Source organism: Drosophila tropicalis, unplaced genomic scaffold (genome assembly GCF_018151085.1).
Source record: "Drosophila tropicalis isolate 14030-0801.00 unplaced genomic scaffold, ASM1815108v1 contig_3, whole genome shotgun sequence".
Taxonomy (NCBI): domain Eukaryota; kingdom Metazoa; phylum Arthropoda; class Insecta; order Diptera; family Drosophilidae; genus Drosophila; species Drosophila tropicalis.
In genome coordinates, this window is record NW_027172753.1 from 706,496 (window position 1) to 729,639 (window position 23,144).

General features: G+C 34.7%; 1 protein-coding gene across 2 annotated transcripts in view; it reads right to left on the reverse strand.

The window, feature by feature from the left end:
- Positions 1-23,144, reverse strand: part of LOC137572256 (protein toll) — a 71,673-nt gene that overhangs the window by 19,750 nt on the left and 28,779 nt on the right. Inside the window, exon 2 of one of the 2 annotated variants that reach the window (XM_068283995.1) lies at positions 11,884-11,918. In XM_068283995.1, coding sequence (XP_068140096.1) covers positions 11,884-11,918 — 35 coding nt within the window. Of the gene's footprint in view, positions 1-658; positions 794-11,883; positions 11,919-23,144 lie in introns of those variants that run through there. The other variant, XM_068283996.1, reaches the window with a different exon arrangement.

A 23,144-nucleotide genomic window follows, 5' to 3' on the forward strand; every position in this document is an offset into this window, starting at 1 on the left:
AAGCCGCCTCAACTCGTTGTTGTTATGCGTGCAGCAGCTCTTCGACCTCTTTCTCTCCAACTTTGGCTTAAAGTTCTTCTTTCCCAGACCAAGATCCAGTACCAGACTGAGACTTAGGCCCAGACCTCGACCTGCCAAAATGAAAAAAGGACAAAAAGTCTTCTTGGCCCAGACAGTTTACAAGGTTTTCTCGTGTTTCGACAACATTAATTTGTTTGCCTGCATTGGCAACATGTTGCCAACAGCATTCTGTTAGCAACATGTTGCTAACCGCAAAAACCTCAAAAATCAAGAACAGTAGCAGGAAAGCAACAGCAGCAAACAGCCAACAACAGACACAATAAGAAAAATTATTTTAATTTGAATTTCAGTGTGTAGCAACAACCGAAACCACAAAATTTTTACGAGAGGTAGCACCTCGGCTTCTTCAGGTCTCTTAACAATGTCTCATTGTCAGGTCTAAATCATTTTTAACGATCAATAAAGAGACAGCAACCGAAACTGCAAGAAACAGCCGATTGAGATGGCAACGTGATTGAATGTCAACAGTTTTTCGCTTACGAAATGGGCATGGCTTTAGAGTAAGAGATCTGAAGGCGGATTAAATATCCCAATAGCATTTAGAAGCCATTGTTACGGTTGAACTTATAATACTTACAAGAAGTTCTCTTCATATTTCGGCAACTTTTCCAACGGGTGAAATGTTAGAAACCAAACTTTATCTGTTTACTTTGAAAAACGAATTCAGAGTAAAAGTTTCATCAGAAGTTCATAGAAGAGTGGGCAATCGACACTTAAAGAGTGAGGTGAGAATTTGTACGAATTTTTGTATTCGTTAATGGAAATCGCAAAGCCAATCGATTTGGATGACGAAAGTTTAATCACTAACCATAGAACACATAGATGCGTCAAACTCAAGTTTTTTTGATTACAAATGCTAGCCTGAGCGTGGAACCCCAGAGAACTTCGGCAAAAGCCGAACAGCGTAGAACCCCAGAGAGCGGCCGCAGTGTCGCTACACATCGAAAATAATTCAGTCTGCCACAGATCGCAGAACGATGAGCGCATGTCTGTGTCGCTGTGCTCTCGTTTTGCATATGTATGCGTACACTCGTCGGTACATGCTCAGGCTTCGTAGTGTGTGTGTGTGACGTGAAGTTGTACAACATCGCATTTCAATAGCTCCCTCAACCAAAATTTTTGATTTTCGACAAAAAAGCGACAATGCGAATAGGTAATGCCTCTGTGAAAAGAATATCAGGAAGTATTGGCATCAGCTTCGTATGTGTCACGGTGGCTGTGCCAACCGAGTTGGGATTCGAACCAGAGATATTCCGATCGCCAAGCGAGCACTCTATCGGCACAGCCACCGTGACACATACGAAGCTGATGCCAATACTTCCTGATATTCTTTTCACAGAGGCATTACCTATTCGCATTGTCGCTGTTTTGTCGAAAATTAAAAATTTTGGTCGAGCGAGCTATTGAAATGCGATGTTGTACAACTTCACGTCACACACACACTACGAAGCCTGAGCATGTACCGACGAGTGTACACATACATAGACAGAACGAAATCACAAGCGACATAGGCCTGCCTTCATCGTTCTGTAGTCTGTGCTACACTAAATTATTTTCGTAGCTGCTTGGCCCTCTCCCCATTTTACGCTCTCATTGAGAGTACGAGCGTTCGGGTTTTCCCGAAGTTCTCTGGGGTTTCATGACTAGGCTAGCGTTTGCAATCAAAAAAACATGAGTTTGTCCCATCTATGTGTTCTATGGTTAGTGCTGAAGTGCTGCCATCTGTTCTCATCCGTTCTCACGCTGCCATCTCTAGCGTGTGAAGGAACTATTCTGTTTCTTTGGAACTCATCGGCCCTTACAGGTACGCTTTGTGTGGGCCGCTGCTGGTTGCCCTTTCAACTAAACTACACAACTTGCTTAAGAGTTGAAAGGAGGTGTAAACCTAATTGAGGCGGTCAACTTCAAAGCGGAGCAAACAACTTTGTTGCGGAAGCAAATGCTGAAGAAATAAATAAACTAAATAGTAGCTATGGCAAACAATATTCCATTGAATTGAGTTGAAAACTAAAACTAACTAATATTCTCATCACATTTTATTGACAAGGTGTTCTAGATAAGCCCTGGACGGACTGCACACATGTTTCCATAGACAATATGCATGCGAGTTGATTTGATGTCTACTAACATACATACATTGTCAACAATTCTATCAATTTAGTTATTTTATCAGTCTCTATATTGTCTCTATTTACCAAATACTTCAAATTGACAGCTGTAGTTATATGGCCAGAAATCGAGTACAAATTCCTATGATTAAATTGCCAATTCCAAAACAGATGTTGCAACAAGAGCGACACGGACTTTTGGTGTGGTGGAGGGGGAAACGTAATGGGTGGCCGGGCGGATTCGGCCCATTTCGAATTGTAAGCGGATATTTATTTGTCCATCATTTCCGCTCATTTTAATGCTAATCAAAATTCAAAATGTAACTGAATCCTCCAGCCACAACAAAAAAAAAAATTGGTTGAAAAACACGGAAAATACATTTTTGGGGTAATTTCAAGGAAGAAAATGTTTCCTCTTCATCTGGGTGAATCGGACGGGCGGCTTATTAAAGCAACACGTGCAGCGAGTTTTTTTTTTAAGGAGTTTATTTTCGACAAAAAATTACCGCGAAATCTTATTAGAAAGTTAACCATAAAATCAACATGAAGCAAAACCTAAAACAGCAAAGTTCCATTTCAAGACCACTGTAAGCACAGTGGGTAGTCTTCTAGACGATGGAAGGGATGGGTGGATGTGGAGTCCACGGTCTAATGCATAAAAGAGAAATTATAATAGGAAGAACGAGCAACTTTTCGCCCATGTATTACAATTCCAGTGAAATAATAAATGAAAGTCGCCGCAAAGTAGGCAATGCAAATCGACTGCTTTGCTGTTTTTCCTTCTTTCTTCTTTCTTTTTGGTTTTCTTCTTACAGTTTTCCCATGTTTTTCGCTGGCTTTTATCGCTCTAATAAAAAGGATTTTCGTCGAACGTACAAACGAGTCGTCGTCTCGCATTTCTTTGTATCATTTTACTGCAGGCGGCGGGCGGTCGTCAAAAAGGCAGGGCAATGTGGATGCGCGGGGGCTATGCGGGCTGGGATGGTTAACTGAGGGTGATTTGACTTGGGCAGCCTTATTTATTTACTAGCCTTGTCATATTGCAACAACTGCCTTTTTGTGTCTGGCTTATACACATCCATATATAGATTTTTGTTCTCTGTCTCTCTCTCTCTGTTTGTTTTTCTTTTCCATTTTTTTCGAATTTTCTTTCTTTCTTTTTTTTTTCTGTTTCTCCCGTCGTTTGAGGTCGTTGTGGGCATTGTATGGAAAAGTTACCTTATAAATGGATTATGGCAATTAGACTGGGCCTCAAATATAGGCGAGGAAGCGTTAGAGAAGGGCTTTTTGTGGACTTAAAATATGCAATTTATATTCTTCTTACAAAGTGCTAGTAAAAGCATTAACACAGAGACAGAGAAAGAAGTCGGACGAGAGAGAGAAGGAGGGAGAGAGAGGTGTAGTTAATCCTTTGTAAGACATATAGATGCAATTTCTACTCCAATCATATAGTTTTGAATATATATTTATTTAAAATCTCAGGCCAAAAATTAGTCTTGTTAATATTTGTTAATGATATTGTACATATTACGCATTTATAATTTAAAAATTTAAAAATTTATAATGAAAACATAAGTTCTTTTATTCAATTCGATTCATTCACTTAAACCATAAACTCTTATATATTTATTTTCATCTTTAAAATATTAATTACAAATTTATAGATTCTACCCACAAGTACATATGAACATACAATGTATAGAACAAATTCTATATTCCGACAAAATGAATTCATTTGATACTCTATGGTGTAAGACACATTGAAAAATGAAGTAAGTAAGTCATCTCACCGACTTAAGTACACCATGCACCAGTAAAACAAATATTTGAATTTTATTAAGGAAATGCATTTTCACATGCTTTTTACAAGCAAATATCAGTATCTTGCTCACTTAGGCATATGCGCACCCTAGCGCCACCACCAGTCAACGGCCAACTCCGACCTTATGGAAAAACGTTTATACGCATAACTTGGCTATTTTTTGTCCGATTTGGATAAAATTTGGTACATTGCTGGAACATTACTATTAAATTAAAGGGTGCCAAATTTGATGGAAAAAGATAAATGGTGAAATTGCGGGAGTTAATCAAATTCCGGTGTGGAAGTGGGCATGGCAAAATCTTTATACATTAAAAATCTGCGCATTAATGAAACAAATATACATACCAAATATGGTGTCTCTTAGTTAGAATAGTCTTTGAGTTAAACGATTTTTTTTAATTTCGGGGGCGGAATAGGGCGTGGCAAAAATATAAAATAAACTCGATCACTTTACATACTACACGTGCTTACATACCAAATTTAGTGGCTCTATCTTTTATAGTCTCCGAGATCTAGGCGTTCAAACAGACGGACGGACAGATGACCATGACTAGATCGACTTGGCTGTTGATACTGATCAGGATTATATATACTTTATCTGGTCGAAAAAGCTTCCTTCTGCCTCTTGCATACATTTTGACGACTTTAATATACCATACCATAAATTTGACACAAGAATCTGAAGATTATAAGATAATTAGGTTTATACAATCATCTATTAAATTTTTACAAAATACATCTTGAAAATAATCTAGGCAGCATCCTCCGAAAACTAAAACTGTAGATTCCGTGCAGGACATGGTTTATGGTTTTTCCTTTATTTTTGATCCTGCAGACTGTACCTAAAAAGCTTTATCCGATAGCCTATATTTACGATTAGGCCCTGTTGTTCTCGAGTTGGTGGATTTTCCCCCCGATGAAGCAATACTGAAAGGTAGTTCAGTCAGGGATAATGGAAATGATTGTGGATAACTTTTTCAAGTAGTATCCCTGGAAATCATAGTTATTATTGACCCATTTTGTTATATTTATGTATATTAGTACTTTACCAAAAGAAACCTTCAAAACCTTCAAATTCCCACATCAAGCATCTTGAAACTTCTCTCTCTTCAATAAGGATATTATCGTTAGATATTATCGTTAATTCCAAAATAGAGCAATTATATAAATTGATTAACTTTCTTGTGGTCATTTTTTCCCCCGAAAACTTTGTTCTCAATGATTAAACTTTTACATTTAAAATTTGTACACCATTCTAACGTAAATCTTGTTAAACATCAAATTAATCATAATTGAAATTGATTTTTTTTCTAATTTTTTCAAAATTGTTGTTGTTCAACTTTCATTTCAGATGTTGTTGGTAGTTTACAATTTCCCTACTAGTCATTCGAAAAACTAATTAAACATGAAAACTATCATCATTAGGGCAATGCCATAAAATGATAATTCAAATGCTTCAGTCTGAGTAGCCAAAACGAATTCCAAAATAACATGATACAAAAAAGAAAGAAAACTGATCGATACCGTGAAATTGAACAAATAATATGGCCAAGAAAGTAGGCGCCTTTTTAGAATGTGAATGAGAATGAGAATGAGAAATCAAAAATCATAATTAATGATCTCTGGTGTGTACTCGTTACAAACATGTATCAATCGAGCTATCAAGTGTTCAGGCTATAACCACACATCAAAGCAACTGAGTTGAGCTGAGAAGCAGCAGAGTTTGAGAATTGTTTAACCAACGAAAATATTTTACTATACAATATGAGTTTTCCAATTTTCTGTGTAGTTTGTCGGACGAAAAATATTTGAAATTCGAACCGTTGTGAAATTCTTTGAAGCGCACAAAATGCCAGGCCAGAAACTAAACTAAATTTTGACTATGGCCAATGAAAATCCCAGCCTCCAACCCCCCCCAACAACAATCCGCCTATACATACATATATGTATATTCATCCTTTACCACCCATCAAAGACATTTAAACATTTTGCGGTTTCAGACGGTAACGGGATAGATGCTATGGGTTGGGTTAGGTTGGATTGGGCTGAATTTTCTAGCCTTTTTCCTATCCATCCTGTTTGAGGACATGTGCAACAAAGTGTCGCATATGTGGCTTAGCTTGGCTTTCCTTGTTTTATTTCACTTTTTTTGCGCAGTTACTTCTACTACTACTACTACAAACTACTAAGGGATTTATGTATGTGTGCCTCGTCCTGTGGCTTGGTATTTATGAAATTTTCTATGGAATGTCGGGCGAAGCAAGTTGAAAGCCTTGGCCAGAGATGAGATGAGACGAGACGAGACGAGACGAGGTTAACAAACTGCTTGCTTTTAGCCTTTTCCTTACGAGTGCGATTGTATGTGTGCATCTTTTTTTGAGGCACTTGTTTTTTTTTTTTTTTTTGGTTTTGTTTTTGTTGTTCTTTTTATTTTTAATTTATATGTAAATTAGCTTACTCTGATTTCTGTGCATAGACTGGAAAACTGGCTGAAAAGATCTTGGTTATCGTTTTACATTTTTTGTCTAGAGAAATAACTATTAGCACAAAGCTATAAATAATGACACATGAGTGCATTTTAATGACAACTTGCAAGAAAATCGTTGAGAAGCAAACCTATTGAACAGGCTTTCCATAAGGCATAAGCTAATGGGTCTAAAGTTGAACTAAAATGCCAAATGGGGGCTAAATTTGAATGTCATATGTGTACACTTAAGTATAATATTAAAATCCATTTCGATTAAGATGAGATTTATATTTTCTTCTGTTCTTTTTGCTGTGGAAATTCATATTTATTTGTGATCTAACATTCTTTTAACACATTTAACTTCAAATTTATTAAAATTTCCAACTTCACATATTCTTAAAGGAAATTTATAAACCTAGAAGCCCCAAGAAATTAGAAATTTTTGAAAATTTTGTAATTTTGTCATTGAAAGTTTTTGCGATTTTGTTTATTATTTAATTTCAAATACTTTATATAACTCCAATTCTTAACAACGAGGATCTGGGTTCCAATCCCAGGCTAGTGTATGGATGTAGATTATCATCTAGGCCGAAGGCCCTTTAGTTCATAGTTCATACAACTATATCCGATTCCTATAATAACTCCAATTGTATGTCATTAATTTCCATTTTCTTTCATTTATGATTCAATATCTTTTAATTCAGTGTCTAAATTTAGGAGTTACCTAACGATCAACATATTTGCCGACTTCCAGACGAAAGAAAACAAAAATCACCCATAACGAATCAAGCATAAAATTGAACAATTTATACCCGAGTTCAAGTTGGCCATAACTTACAGCAGTCAATAATAAATTAAACAAATTTTAATCAAATACACGTAAGTAGCACATTCCTCTTCTCACACTCTGCGAATTACCTGAGGCCAAACACACACACTGCAAAAGAAACAAAAGCAAAGGAGAAGATGTATGAAGAGGTAGAGAAAAAGTAGCCATCGCTTAGATTATTTAAACATTAATTAAATGTTCAACATGGGAACCACACACACACACACACACACACACACTCACACACAAATCAAAAATTTTGATGAATATACGAGTGAGCAAATAGACAAGTTTCAGGCGTGAAAGTCCGTCAACCCAAAACCTATTTAGTGCGATATAACCAACACGATATATACACATACATTTGGTTTATATGCTGCATATGGAGGGAATGTTACCATAATTTATGAAAAGCTGCAACCAGAAATAGTGGCAGTTGGTAATCATAAAAACGTAATCGAACGAATCGAACCAACAGCACAAATAACAATCGTCATAATTTATGAGACCGAAATAACCAAACAAAATAACAACTAAATTGATAAAAAACCACAAAAATGACAGACAACCAGAGACAGAGACAGAGACAGAGAGAGAGAGAGAGAGAGAGAGAGAGAGACAGAGAAAATGTGACACAGACTAAAGGCAATTGTCCAGGAATTGCTTATATTAAGCTTACTGACTTTGAGTTACTCTTTTAACCACGTGACGAAAATTCTCAAGAAATTTAACCTTTCACCCCCCTCGGCAGACACCTGTTTATCTATGTTAACATTTCAAAACCCCTTCACCTCCCTTATACTTAGTTTGATGATGCAAACTCTAAAGATTTCAATGGAATTCTTTAATATACGTAACCATTATTTAAACATTTTTAACTACTTTGCATTACTTGAATTACTTATATGTAGAACGATTTGCAAAACGATTCTTAAGTCTAATGTTGGCCGACGTTTTACTTTTTCTATTACGAATTACCCTAAGAAAAGGAAAAAAGGAATAAAGCCCAATTGCTTAGAGAATGGTCATTTCCAATCTATATGATCAAATTCAAAGTGAATACTCTATGTTATATCATGATCAATGAACATTTTCTGCAGTTGTACAGGGATAATCATGCATTTGGGGTTTGAAATCGGGCATATTGAGGGAAATTTGACCAATTCAAGAAGTGAAATCTTCCATAAAGGGAAAAATTTCCCAAGGAAATCCGTCACTGGTTTCATATGATGTTTTAAATAAACGAATTCGTGCGTTGGGCAATCATATCCCATCCATATATTCAAGAAGTAACCAAGCAGAAGAGTTTTCTGCAATCAAATAACATGTGAATGATAAGTAAGATTGTGGATCCAAATGGTCCTTGATCATCAAAGAACACTTTGTTAAACACCTTTTTACACTAAAGACCTTAAAGACTTTAACACTTAGGACCATTAGTATTGCTATTTACCCATGATCAAACAAGAGATAGTATATATTTCTTAGCTTATGACTTTATGTAAACTTATCTCATCTTTTGGGGGTCAGAGCACCTTTGGTAAGAATCCTGCTTTTATTACCTGAAGCTCTGTTTCTGCATTGACTTGATAGCCAAACTAGTCGACATTTAGAATAGGGTATCATATCGAGAAAGCCAATTGTAATGAAGCCACCAGTGGCAGTTGACAAACTGCAAGCAGCTGCCAACATTCACACGTCATTTAATTTCGATTAGTCGACAGTCGTCCAGGCCAAAAGCAAATAAGTGAATAAGTTGATATTGGAAAAAGCCAACTGCCTTTGTGGTCAATACGAGAGGCCAAGCATTCTGTTGTTGGGTAATTGTCACCTTTGGCTGAACAAAATGTTTAATTGGCACTTGAATGTGCCAACTAAGTGAATGTTTTTTTGTCTTTTTTCTTTTTCGGCCTGCAAGTTGCCCCCGATAATTGTTTCATGAAGACTGGAAAGAAGGGAAGAAGAAAAGAACCAGGGGAATCGAATAATTCTTGATTGATTGACTTCTGACTTCTGTTTCCCATAAGATCTCGATTTGATATGCCCCCAAGGCAAAAAAACTAAAGGAAGTCTTTGAGATCTTCGAAAAGAAAGAGATCGATTGCTAATGAATCGAAACGATTGCATCCGATATTTGTTTTTCTGGGTGTGATTGTGACTGATTAGATCATGAGAAATGCCCTACGGATAAGTTACATAGATTCCCTTCCTACTCTGGATTGTATGTATTAGTGATGGGTGAGAGATTTTAAGACTTTCCTTTTCTTTCCTTTTTGTTGTTGTTGGTGGGAGAATAATTTAAAGCATTTGGAAAATTGTTGGATGGAACTCTTTGTTGGTAGGCCTAGAGAGAAGATTTAGTCGCTGTCTTTTTCTATTTTTATATGGCGCGTGTGTGGAATCAATGAAATGGAAGATAATTGCACACAGCATTTCCATTATTATTAACATTAACATGAACAACAAGAGCAGTTGGCTAAAGGAGCAGAAGCTGATGGAGGGGGAGGAGTGCAGAAAGTAGAGGTGAAATGGAGGCAAAACGGAGGTGGGGCAAAAGCAACACGTGTGAAAATCAAATTCCATGGCATCACCTACGCAAATTACAAAATGAACACACGCAGCAGGTGAAGTGAGCCAAGGGACAGAGAGGTGAGGAAGGGACCAAAGGCTAGCGCTAGCCTATACTGGCCGAGCGCATGCCTCAACGCCAATGGGTTAAACGCGTTAATCATTTTAAGCATTGGCTCCCCAGAGAGCCTCCTGGCCCTTTCATCAATGATTATTGCGTTAATTATTATCCTTTTTTGGTTTGCCAACGCCAAGCAACAGCTTGGGCATATTTGTGCGTAAACTTCAAAAGGAATCTCTGCTATTTCCGTATGAGAAGCACACAGACACTGTGTATGTGTGTGTGAGGCCTTCAGGGTGCGTTTTGCCAACCTGTCAGCCAACCTGACTGCCACTGACCTAATAATCATCCAAAAAGAACTCTTGTTTTCCATTCAATTTCATTCACACATTCAAGCCAACTCAACTCCTCTCCCATTTGGGTTAGAGTTCGAGAGAATTTATCTCCACACGAAAAGAAAAAACTTATCTCCACCTCAATCACAATCTCAATTGAGGCTTTTCCTTTATGCGCTTTGGTCAAGTTCAAAGCTCACGTTGATCCCCAAGACTGGTAATAACAATAATCATAAATACTACCATCATGAGACGATGACAACATGTTCATGACCAACATCCAGGCACTTCAGCGAGCCAACGAGCCATCCAGCCAGCGAACCCAAACTTGACAAGAAAAACTGCACTTTAAATCACAGATAAATTGTGGGGCAAGTTGAAGTGAAGAAAAATGACTCGAGAAGGAATGAAAGAAAATGTATGTAGATGCAATTGAAATGAAAATTACCCTCCCCAGAGAGGGAAATACATGGTTATAACTCCATGGGAAGATCTATGTATTGTTGGTCTGTAGTAACTCTAACTAACTAATTGCTCAATTGTGTTGACAACCCGAAAGGCAAATATTTATATAGAAGGAAGAACACTAGAAAGATAAAGTGTGGAAACAGTAAAGAAAAGAAAAATGGAAAATGGAAAACAAAAATGCAAAACGCAGAAAAGACATTAAAAGGCACGCAAATGCCTAAAATGAAAAAAAAAAGGAAATGGGCATAGGAAAAGCTAGCGAGAGAGTGAAATGACTTGGCCTCAATTTAATGGCCAAGATGATAAGCATCGATAGCCACTCTATGGCCACCATTTTGTATTCCTCGAAAAAACGCAAAAATTGTTTGCGTGTGTAAGGTAATTTATCAAAACATTTGATTTAGTTGTAAGAAAATTTAACTCAGCAAAAGAAAATGCATATACATAACTTGGCAGGTCTATATATAGTAGTGGGTTTTTTTTTGGGGGTAAAATGGTAGCCAAGTTTGGCAAATTGGATATGGAGCCGTCATGTACATGATGACGATGATGATGATGATGTCTAGGCAAGTGGCAGAGCCGACGGCAAAATTTGTCCAACTCGTGTTTTTTGGGGTGAAGAAGGTTTCTTCTTCTTCTTGTTCTTCAGTCTGTTTGTCTGTCATGAAAAGGGGTTAATTCATAGGGGTTGACATGAAGTACAACTAAAGAACTAGGGAGCAGCAATATGGACTAAGGGGTGGAGGACGAGGTAATTGCCATTGAAATTTATGTGAAACTCTGACAGAAATTATTAGGTACATAAATACGAGTGAAACATCAAATTCTAAATTTTGAAAATTATGTTTTCACAAGTTATTAAATAGATACCTTAAGTAAATACATTTTGGTAGTTACTATTAGTCGGATATTCTTTTTATTCCATAATTAAGTCCTTAAATTATTCAACTTAATACATTTATTTATCGAAAAATTTGTTGCTTCAAATGAAAACATTAAACAAAATATATGTATTTGCATGATAAGTAGTAAGAACTGACTAAAACCTATTAAGGGGGTTAATTTTATTTAAAATTATATAAAAAATTTAAACTAAATGCATAACCTCATACTTAAATAGTTAAGAAACACAAATTTTACTTACCTAAAACGCTCTCTTAATGCTGTAATCGGTATGATCTGAAAAAGGATTCAAGGTAAATACATACATATATTAATACATAATGTAAATTAGAGTTATCTTTAAAAAGTCTTCAATTCAATTATGTATTCTAATTGCCATCGATTGAATGAATATCCAATAACCTTAGGTAGTTCATAGAAAGGAGTCAGGTGTTGTGAAGAAATGAAAAAAGCTGTTAGAGTTTGAATTGAAATGTAATTTGATAGTGTTAGACTACACATAATTTAGCTATAAGAACATATGATTGTTAGTGTTGGAAGACACTAGAAGGGCTAGTGTAGAAAGCGTGAGTAAAATGCGCTATTAGTTTTAAGTTGATTTAATTTGAAATATTTCTTAGGAAATAAAACTCACTCACTCTCTACTCATCAACTCCTCAACAATTTGAATGAAATTGGTACCAGAGGCGCTTGGAGAGGGTCAGGAATTATTATATGCTAAGGGGTCCACGGCGGCGTGGGTCGAGGTATGACCAGGTATGACCAGTAGACCGTAAAATTTTATAAAGTTTATAACAAAATCATTCAATTTAAGATAAAATTTCTTTAAATTTTTGTTTCTATTAAAAATTTATTGTAGATTAAAGTTCTCTTTAACTATTTTTTTGGAATTTGAATCAAAATGTATTCAAAGTATCTACTTAAAACTTGGCTAATCCCTCTAATTTTAATCCTGTCTAGGTTTTCGGGTATTTCTGATTCTGATATCTGGTCAAAACAGTTTCCAAAGTTGTTTAAAGTGCTCCTTATCAGTCAAGATATTTGATTGATTTATAGAATTTTTAAAATTTTCTTATAAATTTAATATATTTAAAGGCTTTAACCATATGTTTAATGACATAACTAAAAAAGTTTTGTTTTAATAAAATTGTATTTATAGTATCTTTCTTTTTAAAAAATTTATATATAATTTTGAAAATATTGACCCAACTGCCTTAAGAATACTTTTCATTTCAAAATTGCGAGATTTTACCTAGAAAACTGTTTGAATTTTCTTAAAGTTTTCAAATTTCTCCCACTTAAATTGGAGCTAAGTTTTAACAAAATAATTGTTAATACATTTTGATTTGAATTCCTAAGAAAAACTGTGAATTAGAAGATACTAAATGAATTCTTAAAAATAAAAATTACAGAAAATTGCATTCAAAATTGAATGAATTCTTAAAACTAATTTTAAAATTCAACGCTGACCTTCCATATACCTGGCCTATGACCTTAAACTAACTATGATTTATTCATATATGTATATCAGATCATACTTAAATACACAACAATCCAAATATGACAATTATTTTCCATTTATATCCTTTTATATCCTTATTCAATCGAGTTTGAATAAAATTTCTTATTGTTTTTCTTAAAGATCTCTAATAGAACTAGAATATTTGTAATTGTTACGATTTTGTTGCCATCTGGAATTACTTGATTCAATTAGAATTCGAGTTAAGACAAGGTTAGAGAGGGACGGAGACAAGTATCAAGTAATTAAACAACTTAACTATTGTTAAACATTCAAATTGACCCCGATGGCATGCAATTAAAGTGTCTGACAATGAAACAAAACCATATGCAAATCCGAACCGATTCCTAAAACGAACAACCGACATCAGCAGACTTGTAACATTTTGCTATAATTTTTGCAGTTTATAATTTTATGCAGGCAGAGAGAGAGAGAGAGAGAGAGAGAGATAGGGAGATAGACAACTAACCTCACCGGGATACGATGTTACAGGAAGAGGAGTAGCGGATGGGGATTTGTAGGGGTTCGAAACGACACAAAATGAAATTTTCTACAATTTTCGCAAAAGTTTTCTGCTCTCTTCCATCTATGTTTTTTTTTTTTTTTGCTCGATTTTTAATGTTTTCTTTTTTTTTTTTTTTTTTGGTTTTTTGTTTTTGCTGGTTTCTTTATTTGTTAACACGTTCTGTGGATTGCGCGTCTTTTTGCAACGTTACAAATACAACTACAACTGCTGAACGGCAGAACCAAACGAAGGAACGGGAAAGCGAAACCCTAAGAAAGAGAGAGAGAGCACGAGAGAGAGAAAGCAGCTGGCAGCGACGCGTCGCAGTCGACAGTGGCAGCGTGCATTTGTATTTGTATTTGTCATTTCGCTCTCTCGCAGCTGCTACTGCTGCTGCTGGCTCTCTCTCATTTCAATTGTACGCTCCGCCCTGAAAAGCGTTGCGCAGTGTTTCAATTCCCATTTCGTTTCTTATATACAGCAAACAAACATTGCCTTTGCTTTTGTCTTTGCTTTTGCCTCTCTCACTGTGTCTTTGCCCATTGCCTTTGCATTTTTCGGCTTATTTGGTGATTTTGGGTTTTAAGAGAAGAGTTGGCTATTATTTACTTAAGAGCTGGCTGGCTGGCTGGCTTTGGATTTGTTTATGCGTCTCGTTTTACAATTTAAAGGCATTTCCCTCCCCCATGGTAGGTGACGCAGGAGGTGGGCCCCTGCCCACCTGCCGCATCCTTCGTATAACCAAAAAATATTGTTATATTGAATAAATATTTTACTTGCAAGGTAAAAACAATATTTTGCTTTCAGTCTCTGCCTACACACACACACACACAAACGCACACATCGACCCAGGGGGGTTTTGACTTTCGGGGGGGATTCCCAATTCAGGCCTATACTCGTAGTTTTCGGCTCTTTCAACTAATTTAAAATTTATGTTTTTCACTAAAATTTTGTTTGGCCAATTTAATTTTGTCGACCAGTTTATGATGATGAAAAGCAGAAATATGTATTTATAGCCGCTCTGTCACGGCATTTTCATTAATAAGTAGTCAACAACAAAAATGTAATCTTTAATTCTATATAAGTAAAACTTGCAAATTGCCTTGACCTGGGAATAAGGAAATGTTACAGAGACTAAAGACAAATTTATATTAAACTCAGATGCTTTAACTATAAACGGGCATTCTAATTTTAGTAAGAAGAAGACATCTTCGATCCCATGAACTTACACATATAATATTGATTATCTTTATCATACAAGTCAATGTACATATAGGCAAAACAAAACTTGATATTTAAGCAAATTATTTCAAAATTGAACTCAAATTTGACAATTCAGCAAATCAAACATATAACATAACATATAACTGGCATAGAAATATCTCAGTAAAAATTTAGCAAAATCTTCAGTATTTCACTTGAAGTCGAAAATTTCTTCTCATATAGAAAAATCTTATAAGATCCAAAGGCCCTAGGAATACAAAACTTATTTATGAAAAATGGAAAAATTAACGATTTTAAAATGATTTGTAGGAATGAACTTCAAATTAGCCAAAAATTTCTTACTTCTCGTTTAATTTATACATATGTAAGTTTATGGGATTTCCTTTAATTTTACTTCGATCTTATCTCAACTTTTTGATTTTCAATGGATCCTTTTTATAAAATTCGTGCAAAGAAACGGTTCTATTAACTTAACTACCCTAATACCTCTGAGACACTTTACTTCATATACAGTTGCGAACCTAAAAAAAAGCACCACTTGCTGAGGTAATGTGTTCAAAGGGTTCCTAAATTTATTTTAAGGTTCAAGAAACATCTAAATATGTTTTTGAACGTAAAATATTTCCTAATATTGGGAGCCAAAAAAATTTATTTCAATATCTAACGTTTTCAAAGATTTTAATACGACTTCTTGACTTCTTACTCAAAAAATACTCGAAACTAAAAATAGCACCATTTGTCAAATATTTACTTAAAATTAAAAAACAAAGACAAAAAATGTACATATGTATGTAGATACTTCATTTTCAACAAATCTAATCGATCTAATCGTAGGAACATATGTACATACATATATAAACCAAAAATATCTGTTTATATTTTCGACCTCTTAAAATTTAAATCAAACTCTACAATTTAGCCGGCTCAAGTTCAATCTTCCAAAAGAAGAATATTTCAAAGGCAACATAATCTTCTTGTGGAAGATTAAGCCGGCTGAATTGCAGAGTTTGATTTAAAGGAAAATTATATTTTCATATTTTAAATTATCAACTAATTGTCAAATTGATTGAATTTATCATTTAACCCTCTAATGCCCAAGAGTGCCTCAAGACACATATCGATACTTTAGAAAATCATTGATACTGACCATTTTTTAAACCATTTCGAAGTTAATTTATGTTAAAAAGTTTCATTTGTTTATTTCAAACTTAAATAAATTTTCAAAATTTTTAAAACAGTTTCAGTTTGTTCATTGTGTTCATAATTTTATGACAATCGATTAAAAACTCAAGAGCATTAGAGGGTTAACATGCGGTAAAATTCATATATATATAATTCAAAGATAATCCTTCTTATGCTATGTATATCCATATAACTTTTAGAAATTTTCACTGAATTTTAGACAAATTTTTGGCATAAATCCTTATTTCTTTAATCAATGGATTCTATATCAAATATGCAACATTAATTGATGTTCGAATGAAATTTACTTCACCCGCTTAAAAATGATAAAAAAAAATGGTTTTAATTTTAATTTTCTTATAAATAATTTATCATTTTGAATATCAGCAAATTTTTGTTGATGATGTTCGTCAGATTTGGCCAAATTGTTAACAACTAATGTTTGTATAAACAATATTTTAACTAAAAAACTGTTTTCCAGTATAAACTATTTAAATATTTCTATTTTCCATTAGTCCTAATACTGATCTCTCCATTTCCGTCATATTGAGATAGAAATTACATTCTTATGAATTTGAATTCAATAAATTTTTAACTCTTTAATAAAATATCGAAACAAAATTGCATTCTCTTTAAATTGTTAAACATTTATTTTAAAAACTTAACCAAGAAACGTATAGATATTTCATCTTAATAGTTGATTTTAATAATTCGAAATACTTGACTTCAATTTTAAATTTAAGAAAACTCAAATAATTACTAACTAATTGGGGAATTAGCAGAAAAAAAAACACCATCATTGAATAAGTTGGCAGCTTCTCGAACTACTTTTATCCAGACTTTATGCCAACATTCACTAAGATAAGATGCCTTGCCCCATGCCCATGCCCACGCCCACGCCAACGCCCACATTCCATTGCCATGGCATTTTCTTTTTGTTCTGGTGCTTCTTCTTTCTTTTTTTTGTTGTTTTTCTTCTTCTTATTCAACTGCTGCCTGGGTTTTTCTTTTATATCCGCCATTTTATTGCTTTTCCTGCTCCTTTCTTCCTTCGTTGCTCTCTCTCTCCCTCTCTCTCTCAGAGTCTTTCTCTCTCACTTTCTGTCTATCTCACTCTTTGGCTTGGAAAAACTCTCAACATTTCATTTGCAATTTTCTTTTCTTGCTTGCATTTTATGACTTTTTCTTAAACACCCTGTTCTCCTGTACTCCCCTCCTCCATATCCTTGCAACACTCTGCTCCTTTAGTCCTTGTTTGCTTTCTTTCACTATGCAATTGGCAACATCTGCGTAATGCAATTTTCTTTGGCGAAAATTTGCGTTTTTTTTTTCTTTTTGTTTCCCTCTTCGTCTTCTTTTTGTTGTTTTTGGTTGCTTCACTGACAGGATTTATATGGCCAAGAGGGGATCTTTGGGTATTAAGCAAACAGTTAGTCGGGGCCACGCCCTAATTGCAGGGTGGATAGGAGAGAATACGAGAATAAAAACAGAAACAACAAGCACACAGAGAAAAACACACAATTTCCCTTGATTCCTTTTGCCTTTGTCCGTTTTTGCTTTCTGCTTCTCAAGTTGACGCCTCAATGTATGCTACACTCTTTTCCCCATTCACACACACACTCACGCGCACACACGTGTTTTTTATGCCAGGATATGTCTGCGGATAAGCGTAATTTAGATATGACTAAAAGTCACCAAATCCTAAACATATTTTCCATTTTCTTTTTTCTTTTGCTCTTTTATTACAACTTTTTGCGTATCGCTTAAGCCTATAAGTTTATGGTTTCCCCTCGCTCAACATTGTGGCAAGAATTTCCATCGCATCGCCTCGCAGAGGCAGTAACGTGACAATAATTCAACTGCAGACAAAAGCAAAAATGAAAAAAAAGAGGCACCTGTGAAAATTTATGACTTGACCCCACCGCCCTGGACTAGGCTAGAGAGCGGGAGGGCGACCACTCTAGTGTGGGAGCCACTAAGAGACATAGTGTGGATAGCTAGAGAGAGAGAAGAGAGGATGAGGCAGGTGCAGGACCAAAGATAGCTTTGGTGATTTTCGGCCATTTGAACTCACAGAGTTTTATAGCGGACACTAAGGAAGCTCGTAAATACCTGGAAAAAAAGCAAATCCATCGACTTGACTTGCAAGTTATGCAAACTTTTCTCAATCTCCCATCACCTCAGCTCTCCTCTCCTCTCCTTTATTGGTCTCTTTCTCTATATATATATATATATATTTTTTTTATAGTTTCCTGCCTCTGCCATCTGAACCCATCCAACTTTATTATCATATTTGTTTAATATATTAGAAATTTCTTTCTTTCTCTTGGCTGCCACCCCATGCAACTTGACTTTTTTTTTTTTTTTGTTTCCACCCGTATTTCCCGCTTTCCCATATATATATACATTTTTTTTTTTTTTGTTCCTGACTTGTGAAAACTTTGCTCAGCAGTTTTTGACATTTTCTATGATGGATTGCATTTTATGCTAATTGAGTTTAAACACAGTTACACTTTTCTCTCCCTTACAAACACACACACACACACACACCACATACATACATATATATGTAGGTATATTCCTCTGCTGACTTTTTGCCCAATCGGCTTTTGTTCTATTTGTGTCCTAAAGGTCCTTTCAACTGCAATTGATAGACAGTTGCCTAGAAAAAGAAAAGAAACTTCTTTAAAATTAACTATAACTGATTAGTCGTTGATGGCCTTAACAGAAAAAACTTCTTAACTTCCATAAATTTCAATTAATGCAATTTCAGTGTAAAAACTTTTACAACCAAACGTCTTTACAATGCTTTTACAATTAGAATCGATTTGTCTATAGTAGGTATTTCCCTTCTAAAGGATAACTTCAGTAAATATGTTGACTAAAAGCAAGTAGAAGGTTTCCTTCTGATTAAAACATAGCATTAGTTCAAACGATTTGAAATATTATTATCGTAAAGCAAGTAAAAAATTTCCAATATACTCCTTTGAGTTGAAGATTTGTTTTTTTCTATAGAAAGATATAAAAGAACTTCTGGATTCAGATAACTCAAAGGGCAATTTCCTGGACATTGAATTAGAATTTAGCGAATTTTAACAATATTTTTTATGTTTTTTTATTTAAGTAAACTAAACTAATTCACTTAAGAGTTGGTGTAATCTGAGAAGGATCAAATTGGCACCATTCCAAGTACACTTAATATATAATCTCTTTCAGTATCTTAACCGCTTTGGATCTTTTCATCTTGGAGTTTTCGTTTGGAGATTTGGAATTTTAGAATTTACCAAGCAATTTAATAGAATTAACTAAGAAGTTTACCTAACTAATACCTCCTTTTGTAGGGTAATGAAGTCTTTCTATTTTTTATTTGATTTTAATAAATAATATAGCAATCGAAGGGAAATTTAGTTCACTATCTTTATATAAAATTGGTCAGATGTTTGTAACACACAGATGGAGACGTTTCCTACCCCATAAAGTATATATATTCTTGATAAGCATAAGAAGCTAAGTCGATATAGCCATGTCCGTCTGTCCGTCCGTCGGTCCGTGTGTCCGTCTGTGCAAATCAACTTCACGCCGCCATCTTAAAAGCTATCGGTATGAAACTTGATATTTGAAGTACTTATAGAACGGAGCAGATAAAGTTTGCAAATTGTCAGGATCACACCACTATATCATATAGCTACAATAGAAACATAAATGAAGAAATTGGAGTATCTCTATGAAACGTATGATAGTTTTGAATATAAATGATCAGATCCCGAAATTTCAATCAAGAAGTAAGCAAGAAGACCAAAAAATAAATAGAAAATTCCGTTTTTCAATTGGCATCAATTTGGATTCAAAATTTGTGGTCTGAAGTTCACATCTAAGTTTAAGGCTTTACTTAAAAAAACCGTAGCAGATATATCCACAGAATTCACGGTACATCATCTTGATAGAAGGACCAACTCGACGCTATAAACTCCTAACTTCTTCACGAATATTATATCAAAATCGCGTGAAATCAAAATTAAAGTTCAAAAAATTTTAGTCTATTTTATTCCTGATATAATATAATTGTCTGTGCAAGGACCACAAATCAATCTTTCTATTGTATCTTCGATTGGTTTATCAAGATGGAAGACTCATATGAACTCTTGACCATCACACACTTCACATCGTCATCCCCCATCCTCCAGCCCATTTTAATCATCATGTGGCTCCTTTAACCCTTTTCTTTTTGGTTACCTTGATGATTTGGTTGGTAGGTGCAACATCTGGGCAACGCCCCTTTTGAAATATATACTCATCCAAACTAACATACATACATACATATATGAAAGGGAATGGGCAAACATTTGACCTCCCCTTTTATGGGGTCATTCTTCTGCCACTTCAACTTGTTCTTTTTCTGAGGTTTCTTTTCGTTTTCTTCTTGTTTTTTAATTTTACGCTTGAAAATTTTATAATTTCTACAGCCAGCAAAAACAGCAAAGAAAAAGATCGAAATAAACAAAATCAAATTCTTGTCACGTACACAAAATTTTTAATTGAGGGCATCAAAAAGGTTGGAGCAAAAATCCAAAAAGAAATCAAAGTCTCTAGTGGGTATTGGGAAAAGAAGCGCCAACAGGAAACATGCGAGACACACAGTGAGCAGTGAATTTCGCTTTTAAATTAATGATGGAAATCCTGAAATTGTGAAAAAAAAAAACAAAATCAAGTGAATAGAAACAAATAAAGTCACTTCATTGTCAATGAGATGAATGATTGGGCAGTTTTGGGTGAAGTGGCTCATAAAAATCAGAGATAGTTTGGCTTAGCTTTGACATTAATTAATGGACTTGTAAGCACATATAACTCTATCACACACACACACACACACACACACATAGAAACTGTCTAGTTGAAATTTTAATTGTAATTCAGAAAAACAAGGGAAAAACTTTTCCTGTTGACTTTAATTGTGTGAAATAGCAAAAACATTCTAATTTACAAGGCAAGCCTTATTAGGCGGGTATCCATGTGTATGTATGTATGTATGTGTGTAAAAAGGATGCACAGGACATGCTAGCTGGAATGTGATAGTGTAATTATTATGCGGTTTTGGTTTCAGCTTCAAACACAGGATAAAGCACACACACTCTCACACTCACGCACTCATGCTCTCACTTTCAGTATCCTCCAAACAATTGCAGGCAAGATTAGTCAGCTTAGCCTCACACACACACACACACACACCCGTCCGTTCCGCCCATTCTATGCCGCCTCTGGGCATGTGTCACACGTTTTTCGGTCCTTTTGCCTTTTCTCTTTCTCTGCTTCTCCTGGACTGCCTTTTTGCATATGTACGTACAGACATTTCATTGGGCAAATAATGCCAAACAATAGCGCATCGGTTGGCAAAGTATTTGATGCAATTTGGCCATTGTTTGCCATTGTAATTAAGTTGACGATCCATCATCATACATCATCATCGTCATCATCGTCATCGTCATCATTGGTGGTTTAGGTAAAACGAAAGAAACGAAATCCTCTTTCTGTGGCGCCGAATGAGTTTTGTGTAATTTGTTTAATGAATGCATATCGAAATGGAATTAGTTTTGACACGTGAGGTTTTACTTTTACTTCCTTTCATCGGCCAACAACAACAAAAAGGAAACAAAAAAATCAAGGGTTGTTATGAAAATGCACGAAAAGAGAAAGTGAGATAGACTATAAGTAGAAGTTACCAAGCATTAGAATGGCCCACATAAGGGTTAGGGATTTTAGCTAAAACTCTTTACTCTTTATTTCAATATATCGATACAAACGATTGATTGTTGACAAGATTTTAGAAGGAATTGAAAGAATATGGGTTGAAACTGTGTGACTTCTGACTGATCCCTCTAAAAGGTATTTCCTCAGACCTAAAGTGTGACCTTTTACCAAACTTTATCAGGCTGTAGTTTGTATTTAAGAAATGATTGGTTTTTGCATATTAGAATCATTTTTCTTTCAAATTCTATATCTGACTGATCTTATTGAACTATACATAGATAGAAGGGGGTCAACCAAGTACCAAAAACCTCCTTACGGAAGATTCTGTACCGAAAATTCCATTCTAAGATCTTAATCTTAATTATCTTTCAATTTTAGAAGGCGAAGAATTTCCTTAAAACAATTTTAACTACATACCAAACCGATTCGGGATTACTGTGATAGTAATGCTACTTTCTAATTGTACTTAGTTTAAAACTTAGTTACTATTAGAGTCTAAATTTTTGTAAGCTTATGAGAAAATTCTTACTAGGTGGTCACATACCATTTAAGATGATTTAGAGATAAAGAAAACGCTGTAAAATAAATATTCTAGTTATGAACTTTAGAAAGAAATTTTAACTAGATATTAATGAAGGAAAAGATATTAATCTAACGTAAGAAGGGGCAACCAATTTAGGTGCTTAATAGCTAATGTTAATTCCCCTTCGAAATAAAGCGTATTATTACAAGATCTTTAGGAGTAAGAGGATGTTATTGATGCATTACAAAAGTCAATACTTCGTTTCACATTAGCAGTATATTGGGTCACTCTCTACCCTTTCAGAGTTTATAGATTCATTAATATTTTATTCATCAGAAGTCAAATCTAAAATCTAAAAAGTTAATAGTTTAGAACTGTCAAAGAATTCCTTAATAAGTTAAAGTTTTTAGAAACTTTGAATTTCAAAAATAAAGGTCTATAACTTATTAACTAATTGACATTTAAGACATTCAGTTCCCTCATGAATCGAATATATGTGGCTAAAAGTCAAACGAATTGAATGAATACAAGTGCTACCTTAGAAGTCGAAGATTCATTCATTGAATGCGAATGAATCTAATGAATTAAATGATTGACTGAGTATCCATTTCGAATCGACAGAATCATCAGATCGGATAGAAACTTCTCAAGGACTTTAAAAAGTCAACTTTTTTGAAACATTTAAGGACTTTAGAAAGTTACTTTAACTCTAAATTTAATATTAATGAATTTCAAAACATATTTTATTACTTTCATTGATTATTAATATTAAATTTTTTATTGCTAACGCATATAAATCTCTTC